This window comes from Calliphora vicina, chromosome 4 (assembly GCF_958450345.1).
Source record: "Calliphora vicina chromosome 4, idCalVici1.1, whole genome shotgun sequence".
Taxonomy (NCBI): Eukaryota; Metazoa; Arthropoda; class Insecta; order Diptera; family Calliphoridae; genus Calliphora; species Calliphora vicina.
Genome location: NC_088783.1, coordinates 85,934,334 through 85,945,255, shown reverse-complemented (window position 1 = coordinate 85,945,255; position 10,922 = coordinate 85,934,334). Strand labels below are relative to the sequence as shown.

The window sequence follows — 10,922 nt, the reverse complement described above, 5'->3', positions numbered from 1 at the left end:
AAAAAAAAAAGTCAACAAAGTTTTTGATTTTGCAAAAAAAGTCAAAAATTTTATGTTTTGAGTTACAAAATATTTATTTTGATAGATATCCCACTCGCATCCCACTAAGCGACCAAGTAGGTGTTCAAGGAAAATATCTAAACTTTATTTTAAGAAAAAAAAAAAATAAAAAAAAATAGCGTATTTTAAAAAAAAGTCAAAAAAGTTTTTGATTTCGGAAAAAAAATATTAAAAATTTTTTATTTTTTTTTTTAAATATTTTTTTTCGAAAGATCGAAGAAATAGCTATCTATACTATTTGGAACACATTTTGCTAAGAACAATAGGTAATAAGTTACATGGATAAGAAAAAACCCCTGTTTGACCAAATTGTCAAAATTTTACCCCCTATAACTCAGAGAGTTCTCGACCGATGTTGTTGAAAAATTGTGTCTGAGTTACTATCCAATAGAGCTAACCTTGGTGCAAATTTCATCCCGATCGGAAGACATCGATTTCAAAAGTTGGTTCACTTGACATGAAATCCCCCATATATATATATATATATATATATATATATATGTATATTATAATTCCTTTTACCTAAAGTACAAATAATATTTAAGATATGCTGTGAATACTTATGTTTTTTTTTTTTGTTTTTTATTTAGTTTTTATGAATTTTAATAAAATACATTTTAATTTAATTAATACACCAATATTATACTACTTTTTGATAATTAAGTAAAAAGTTATGATACCCTACACCGAGTATATGATTATAAACAGTTTTCTTTTGGTATGAAACTTTTTGTGTTGAATATAATTTGAATACCAAATTTTTTTAAATATTTATGAAGTGATTTTCGGTAGTGGGCCTTATATGGGAGCTAGGTTGGATGATTTGAAACATATTTGTGTTGAATTTTATTTGAATACTGACATACAGTTGCGAGCTAAAAAAAATAATCGCACAGTGGTATAGAAAATCAAAAAAGGAAAATAAATCTGTAACTTCTAAACGGTTAGTCCGATTTGAAATTAATTTATATAAAACTTAATTGTGCTGAATTTGGTTGGTTATCTATATAACTAAGATATTTATGAGAGCTTAATTATTTTCAGATAGGGCAATATTATAAATAATTAACCGATTCTTTGTTTTCTTGTTTTTATTTTGTTTTTATGAATTTTAATAAAGAAAGTATACATTTTAATTTAATACATTCGTAAAAGAATTAAACATTTTGGATTTGAATGAATTGAAGTAAACCAGATCTAGTATTGCTTTCTGGAGGTAAGTTAATTTCTGGTATTAATATTTCACTTTTATTTTCGGCGTTGAAATCTATTAAAATGTTATGTAAAATGCCACAAACTATAATCCAGTCGTTGCATAGCATCTTATTTTTATCAGACATCATTCTTAATTTAAGTTCTTTTAAGCTGCTGAATTTCTCTTTTAAAATACCGAAACAGTTCTCAATACGTACTCGATATTTCGAAAAGTGTTTGTTGTATAACACTCTTTCCTCTTTAGTGTGCTCGATGCTATTAGTCCTAAATGGCGTTAACAGGAAGGATTTTAGTGGATAAGCGCTATCTCCAGCGATCCATTGAGGTGGTGATACGAAACGTTCATGATGCTTTGCTATTGGACAATTTAAAAATATTTTTGCGTCATGCACGCTGCCTGGATAACCTACTGTTAATTGCCTTATTCGCAATTTGTAGTCACACACCGCTTGCACCTTAATCGCATATTGGCGTTTCCGCGAAAAGAATAGCTCATGATTTTTCACAGGTGCTTCCGCTAATTTTATTTCCGAGCCTTCTATATACCCTATACATCCAGGCATTTCGTCTTTTGTTGCGTACAAAATTTCAGATCGTTCTCTTGAATTGGGCCAAAATAAAAATCGTTTTTTTAAGTTTAATATGGCTTTGAAAACGCGATCGGTCACAATTTGAATGGTGCCTCCATCACCCACACCAAAGAGAGTGGCTACTTTTCGAATTGATAGCCCATCACCATAGGAGCCTAATCGATAAAGTACAATTTTCAATTGCATTTCGACTGGAAGTTGTGCTGTACTTGAACTTGTCTTAAAGACCTCATCGTCTTTTATAAGGTCCAATATATAAAAAAACTCTTCTGGACGAACGCGAACCATTTGGTCAAATTCCTTTAGCACGTTTTGTTGCCACTTTTCTGACTTTGGCACTCCAAAATGAACACTTCTGCGGTTGCCTAGCAAATTAGCCATGTGCATTAGAAACATTTCAGTAGTTTCTTCTTCATTGTCCTCGTCACCTAGAAAAAGGGTCATTTAAATCGAAACAAATTTAAGATAATCTTTATTTACTTGAGTCAGCCATTACCACCTCGAAAATGTATTTTTCGCACAAACCGGATATTATTTTAGATTTCTCACTTGGCATTGTTAAAGAAAATTTTTGTTATTGTTTTATTTTGTATCTGTCTTTTATATCAGCTGATTTAGATTTGAAATAGCACACTTAGTTATGAGGGGTTGTTCACAACAGTCGTATTTTTTCTTGTTATTATTTTAGTACTTCTGAAATTAGGACACCTTGTGAATTAGCTTAATATATAAAATGGATTAATAAAAACAACACAGTAAGCTAATTCACAAGGTGTCCTAATTTCAGAAGTACTAAAATAATAACAAGAAAAAATACGACTGTTGTGAACAACCCCTCATAACTAAGTGTGCTATTTCAAATCTAAATCAGCTGATATAAAAGACAGATACAAAATAAAACAATAACAAAAATTTTCTTTAACAATGCCAAGTGAGAAATCTAAAATAATATCCGGTTTGTGCGAAAAATACATTTTCGAGGTGGTAATGGCTGACTCAAGTAAATAAAGATTATCTTAAATTTGTTTGCATATTATTCTGCAACCACTTTTACACTTTTACGAAAACAAATTTTGTTCAAAAAATAATTGTAAACAAAAACAGCTGATTATCAGAGACCTGTGTCGAACACTTTTATCGGTGGCGGCGGCTTGTGAAAAATGGTATGGCGGCTTTGCATAATTTTTCCAGACTATAACTTTTTGACTGCGATTCTCAGTGTCGGCTCCCGAATATTATCAGCGACTCGGCGGCTCGGCGTATGCGGCTATTAGGGTTCGGCGCAGGTCTCTGCTGGTTGGTTACGACAGCACAATAAACATAGCTAACAGAGTAGTAATAGTTTAGGACATTTTTTGCTTGAATGGCAACAATAACATTTTTAAACCATTGTGAAATATTAGAACATTAACACAATATGACATGATAAGAGACCTTGTGAATTGACCAAGTATATTTCTGGCAAGAGGTAAAAGCATATAGAGATGCCGGAGGGAACAAGATATTCGAGGAAATTGCCAATTTTGTTTTGAAACTTCTCAGTCTTCCGTGGTCTAATGCAGACGTTGAACGTGTGTTCAGCCAAATAAACATCGTAAAGACAAATATAAGAAACCGATGACATCTACAGACAGTAAATTCTGTTTTAGCAATTAGGTAAGGCTTTATTGTTAAATTTGGTTTCTTAATTTTATGATATAATTTAATAACATTTTAGATACGGATTAAAAGGATGCGGAAGTAACCAATATGATGTCCCAACGAATTATCTTAAATTAATTGGATCTAGTGAAAGTTATGATAATAATAATAATGATGATAAAGACTGGAATTTTTAAATTCATCAAATTATTTTCGTGATAAAATATGAATTTTTCATTTTTAAATTGTAATTTAAAGACTTTTTGTTTTTTAAGAATTTACTTCCGATTTTTGTTTTTAAAAATGAATTGAACATTTTATTTTCGACTTTTTTTGAGAAAAGTTGTATTTTCAATTTCTAAATTCATATTTAATTATGAAAATCAATTTTAATGAAATAAAGATCTCATAGTTTACTATAAAGCCAATTTTTTTTTATTTATTTTTGTTAGCACTTTTTTTAAATTTTTTAGCACTTTTTAGCATTTTTTCAAAATCTAGCATTTTTTCCCAATAAAACATTATTGGCAACACTGCCTTCATCATATAAATGGTTGTCACAAACATACATGTACTTGCTTACTGTAACCATATATATGATTGATACAATATTATCGTTACCACAATCATGTAAATAGTTACTGTGACTATAATATTGTTAAAAAACTTGTAACAATATTGAAATGGTTACTGTAAACGTTCACAACTATATTTTTTTCTGCGTGTAGTTTTATATATGAATAAAAAACTCTTTCACGCGAACTTCACAACATCAAATGTTATTAAAGACTAAATTATTTGGAAGATTTTGCACATTCTTCTTGTTTCAAGTAACAGTTTATAATAAAGAGAGCAAAATTAATAGTTTTATAGAGAGACAACATATATGTAGGAATAATTGCAAAACCAATCATGTTTGAATATTAAATAAAGGTTTGATAGACCTTATTTTGTAATGCAATTTTGTGTATGACATTTTTAATAATAGAAGCAGAGTAGAATGAGTATCTCATATTTTATAATGTGTAAACAGGTCTTTTAGAGGGCCTATAAAGTGAATACCTAGAATTGTTTCCCGCTGGTTACAGTTGTATATTGTTTCTGTGTGAGTGTGCGTAATTGCAAATGCGTCTGTAAGTGAATGTTTTCATTGTCAGTTCATTTTCAACGCCAATTTTCCCAAGTTTTATTTGTTTATATTTTTTCTTTTCTTGTGTGTGTGTGTGTGCGTTTTTTTTTGCATGTGACTAAAACAAATATTTAATGAAAACAATAGATTTACGATGCCATTAATTTTAATTTCATTGTTTGTGTGTGAAAAGTGGAGCCCCACCAAACTGCTGTTTTTCTGATTTTTAATGAAAGAATTATTTGGTAAATACGGAAAAGTTGAATGCGAAAACACAAAACAAGTCAATAGAATAACTGAACTTAATAACAATACGAGTTATGGATTAATAAAATGAATTTTTCGCATAAATTAACAGAAAGCGAATATGTACTTGGAAATATATTTATGAAGTTTTAATTGAATTAATTTCTGTTTGAAAATTATACAATATAAAGAATTTAATAATACAATGATCTTTAGCTGGAGTCAAATGCCAGTAAATACTCGTACTCATAGGTTTAAACAAAACTGTTTTTTACTTCAAATTTACTTCTGTTCAACTACTAATCAATATAGGATATTGATTCAATATCATAAATATGTTGATTGTGCGGCATTCCTGATGAAATTTTGCACAATAGAAAAATTTCATCAGACATGCGCACCCATTGAAGAACGCTATAAATTCAAAAGCATTTATTCACTTATCGCTGAAATATGCTGGACATTGTATGGTAATGAAGTGCAATTGCCTAGAGCTAAACAAATGTAACTAATGAATACTTCATTTTCAAATTTGCAATCGAAGGTAAAATAATAGAGATATTAGTGATTTTTTGATAAATTTGAACTATTTTTTTTTTCATGATAAATTTTTAGGGTACTTTAAAATAAAATTCTTTTGTTATGTCCTATTTCTGACTTTCTGGTTGAATTTTCCGTTTTGTTGTATTCAGGGACTTATAGTAAAATTTCACGGATAATGTTTTGCGGAACATTTTAACCCCTTAAATCCCTGTTTTAATGGTGTTTTTTGCACTTTTTTTTAAAAAAAAGGACAAAAAATATTTTACAAAAATGTTCTCCGTAACATTTTACATTAAGTTGCTCAACACATTTTATACCTAAAATGTAAGGGTCACGTGCAGGGCTGCCAGATGAATTTGGGAAAAAATCGTCAATATCCCGATAAAAAAGAAAAAAATCGTCATTTTGAATTTTAAAAATCGTCAAAAAAATCGGAAAATTAAAAAGGTCAAGATTTCTAACAGGAATTTTAAATTTCTACTTAAAAAGTGAACAAAAACATCACATTTATCAAAAAAATTTCTTAAAATTGAAGTTCATAAATAAGGGATCACTAAAATAAAAAAGTAAAGCTCAATTTAATTTAATAATATAAGATTTCATTCAGAAGTTTTTTAAATAAAACACATAAAATAGAATTTAATGTCTAAATCTTTATTATAACCCGAAAGAACAATCTCTGACATTACTTTTTAAAGATAATTTCATTAAAATATAGCACCACGCTGTAGGTGGTCAATTCGGAAGGTAATAATGCCTGAGATTAAAGCATAAATTCGAGCTTGGCGGCTTCAATTGTCAATTGGGTAATGTCATTATATTCTGAATAAATTTTGTCAAAATAGAAAAAGTTGCATTAGAATTTTTCCGTTTTATTTCAGTAATTAATTTAATTTATTTTATTGGTTTAAAATCTAAAAATTTAATTGACAAAATTCAAAATCTAAATATTCACCAACAAAATGAGAAAATTCTTTACCTATTTCATAAAATAGTACCATATTTTCATAATGCAGAAAATCGTAATTTTCGAGAAAGAAATCGTCAAATCGTCAAATTGCTATTTTTGAAACCAAAAATAAATCGTCAAATCTGGCAGCTATGGTCACGTGGTTTCTTATGCCGATTAACAATAAGAATGTGCCAGAGTTGGGAAAATTAACCCCAAATGAAATTCAGATGTAAACTTTCAAAACGCCGATACACGTGTCTTTTTTTGTCTCCTCTATCAAAATTTATTGGTCGGACCTTATAATTTTTGTGTTGTACAGTGTAATTATTATAATTTAATTAATATCGTGATGAAATTGGACACAAAATTGTTTTATATGAACCTAAATCTTTCTACCAATTTTTGTGAGGATCGGTCCATAATTGACCCCCATATAACCCCTTTATCAGACAAATAAATTATTGTCAATGAATAATTCATATATAATGATGTTAACATAAATTTCGACACGTTTTTACTTATTAACAATATAATAAATACATATCGCCACCTAATATGCAAAATGATATGTAATCAAAATATACAAAATTGTTTTTTTTATTGATTAAAATTCACTATATCATATTACACACATATGTATGTGTACAAAATTTTAAACTTCTACTATCAAAAATAACCAAGATGTAACCAAAGTATATTGATTCAACAGAATGTTTGATTATTCGATTAATCGCAAGTCATCCCTAATTATAACATCAAACTTGTGTTTTTAATACCAATTTAATATAGAATGAACTTATAAAGAAACAATTACCCATATTTACACCTTTTTACACTTAAAACTTAAAGAAGTTCTTTAACCATATACATTGAAGCATAATATGAGTTGAATTGTCCCAGCAATTCTATGAGACTGTCCCAAACTAGTGATTTGAATTATAATTTAGGGTGACAACTAGTTACATAACTAGCAACGTGACTAGTTATTTTGCGTTTCCTAAGCTGGGGGTCAATTGGCCCTTTTTGATTACAATGAGACTGTCTGATAGCTGATCAAAAGTATTCAGCGCATTAGATTCACATACTGGTTACATAGAGTCAGTTATCTTACTAGCTACCTAAATGGTTACTTGATCATCTCATAACATGTACGGGTGCCAATTTACTAAAATAATCGTTAAAATAGACAGTCCAATAACCAATTGTTTGTAAACAAACTTTCCTCCGACAACTCTCCAATAGATTACTAATGGTGTGTGAAATAACTATTTTCTAAAGTCCAGTACAAAATAAACGTTTAAAGTGACTACACTCTAAGTTACTTTGAGACACTAAAGTGACAATTGACTTAACGCTAGGTTACATGGGATGTATAAAGTAACCATTTGACTTCTCTTTGCACTACAAAGACAACATACGTGTCAAATAACCAAAATATATAAATTGGAGTCAGGATATAGGATATGTTGACTACTTCTTTACTGCTGGGGTGCTTGATTCCTTATTTGTATTTGTATAATACAATTTTCATTTCACAATGACCATTCGCTCTATATAAATAATTACTTGACCACATTTATATAAAAGCTGATTTCGGGGAAAGTATTCACACTTGATCCATGTGGGTGTATCATTATAAATATCTACACCACCTACATAATTTAAGTGCTATATACGACAGAGCAGTTACAATTACAATATACGAGTATAAATAATCAATTCGACATTGATTATATTCTCAGGAGACCATGTAAACATATTATTTATTTAAACACTTTCCCACTGTTGTTTTTATTCTCGCTCCACAATGACTTCATTTTTGCCACACAATTCCATTGAAGTGTGTGTGAACATGGCAATAAATTTACTTTAAGGAAACTTTTAACAAACAGACTGACAAAAATGTGCAACATAAACCCGATATAACATTCTCAAACATTCACATATTCAACTGTCACACACTAACATTAAGTTAAACAAATACCAGCCAGTATGTATATTAGACATGCCCTTAAAATATAGTTGTACATATTTACCATAACCATTTCAACATTTTTACAAAGTTTTAACAATATTATGGTTACTGTAATTATGTATATGATTGCATTAAGCGTAATATGTTTAAGTTTTCATACACATGATTGTAGCAGTTAAGTATTAAGTTTGTGGCAACCATTTTGATGATGTATTGTTTTCGGATTAAGATTATCATACTCTGAGAACAACATCTTATTATATAATGAATCATCATGAACATGATTGCTATAAACATATATTTATTTACTAAAATCATATATATGATTTCTACAATCATGTGAATGGTAACATATTATGGTTACCGCCATCATATAAATAATACAGTTATTTCTAAATATCTTGAAAACTATTATTATAGAATGCTCTTAGCATTCTACATAGTTTGGTTGAAAATGGTCGGAATATATGACTGATTGTATATAGGGGATGCTGTAGCAGCTATCAATATGACTATTTAGAACAGAAATAGGCGGAATACGAACGATGTTATGTAAATGTAAATGTTAAATTAAATTGTATTCAGCGATTCACTTTTGTAATATATATTTATTGGCTTTATATTACTTGGAATAAATAAATAAATTGACCGTCGCACAGTGGCGCCCATAGAAAACGTGAAGTGGCAAAAATCAAAAATTTCATGTGCTGCTTAAAAATATTGGATAAACCTATTTTGCAGTAATGGATATGTATTTCATCAAGACCAGAAAAATTATGTTTTTATAAAAAAGGGAAATTTCAGTTCAGCTTTTAGTATATAATTAAGATTCGAATTTAGAACCCTAACTTAATTTTCAATGAAATTGCTTAATAAAATGGATACTAGATTAGTAATTATAATTAATTTTGATTCCTGATTTGGTTTATTTAGAGAATGATTCAGTTGTTTGTTTTTAGCAAGAATTTAAAACAATTTAACATCTGTGAACTTATGATGAAATCCTTTGTTAAAATCTGTATGTATATGATATTTTATTTTTTTGATTAACAAAAAAATTAAAAATTTGTATGACCTTCACCATGAGTGGTAAAGTTATATAAGTATGTATGTATAATAAAGTATATAAAAAGTCTTTAGTAATGGTATATATGTAGAAATCCTTTAAGTAATTGTTTGTATGAACGATTTCAATATTTTATAATTACACTGTCCAACAGCATTTTTAGAACAGAATAGCGACCCTATAATTCTGAAAGGGAATGTTGAGTAGACCATTTTTGTAGAACAAATTTATAGTCCAGCTGGTCTGAATTTTTTTTACAGTGGGTCAAAGTTTTAATTTTTTGATCGAAGGGAGTATTATACTAACTGAAAAAATGTTGTAAGTTATTATCTGTGAGAATTTTTATGATCCGAGTTATATTATGGAATTTTATGGGGATCATTTTTGTGGAAGATCTTAACCATCTAACTCCTCTCTTTAGGGGTCAATTTGACCTTGTTTTTGAGAAAATAAAAAAGAATTCTCTCAGATAATAACTTACAACATTTTTTTCAGTTAGTATAATGCTCCCTTCGATCAATAAATTAAAACTGACCCACTGTAAAAAAAATTCAGACTATAAGTTTATTCTACAAAAATTATCTACTCAACATGCTCTTTCAGAATTATAGGGTCACTATTCTGTTCCAATCAAAAAGTCTCAATTTGTTGGACAGTATTATTATCCACAATATCTATAGCTATGTTCATCGGTTTATCCGTCTTGAAAAGAATAAATTATTTTTGCCATGAAATTTTTTTATAAAAACTTTGTTTCAAAATTTTATTTTTGGAAATTTATGTAATAAATAAAGATATTCGTAATTTCATCATCGAAAATGAAAAAAACAATTTATTGTTCTTTGTAAAAAAATGTTTATTACATAAAATTAATTTAAACTTTTATTTTTGATTTTTCCTATGCAAATTCTTCATATTTGTGTGCCTATTTTCCCGTTACTCTTTTAAAGAACTAAGCATGCAAATTAAATGGTGTAATTGATCCCTAGAAAAATCGTACTCTAGGGATCAAAGTAAGAAACTTTGTCCATGGAACCATACCTCTAAAATGAATTCTGATGTACCTTATTTTGGCCCAAAGGTCAAATTTTGAAAAATCTCACTTTGACCCATTTAAAGTGCCCTAATCGAGGGACCCCAGGGCGGTTCCAGGGGATATGCCACTAGCATGGGTGGGTCGGCCCTCCACCTTTATTAGGAAAAGCAGATGAATAATTAGACCGGACATGCAAATGGCACCGCATTGTGAATTTGTCGCATGATGGTCTGCGCTTTCTGAACTTCTTCTCTACTATACCAAACTTTATTTACTCTACTATACCAAATTTATTGTGCATTTGATGAATCAGCTGATTTTGTTTACATTCACTTATAAAAAATAAAGTATAAATATTTTGTGACAATTGTACGCATATGTTCCATTCAGAGGGTACTGTATTTTATAAATATAATATCGTACTTGAGATAAAACGGAAGTGAGGTACATGTAGAAATATGCTAAATTT

The 10,922-nt window shown here is 29.1% G+C and overlaps 1 protein-coding gene across 1 annotated transcript; it reads right to left on the bottom strand.

The window, feature by feature from the left end:
- Window positions 1-1,217: 1,217 nt before the first annotated feature.
- LOC135958537 (putative nuclease HARBI1) lies at window positions 1,218-2,421 on the bottom strand. The gene is made up of 2 exons (XM_065509439.1): window positions 2,346-2,421; window positions 1,218-2,293 (listed from the first exon to the last, which is right to left on the bottom strand). The coding sequence occupies exons 1-2, from the start codon at window positions 2,419-2,421 to the stop codon at window positions 1,218-1,220; spliced, it is 1,152 nt and encodes a 383-aa protein (XP_065365511.1).
- Window positions 2,422-10,922: the final 8,501 nt, after the last annotated feature.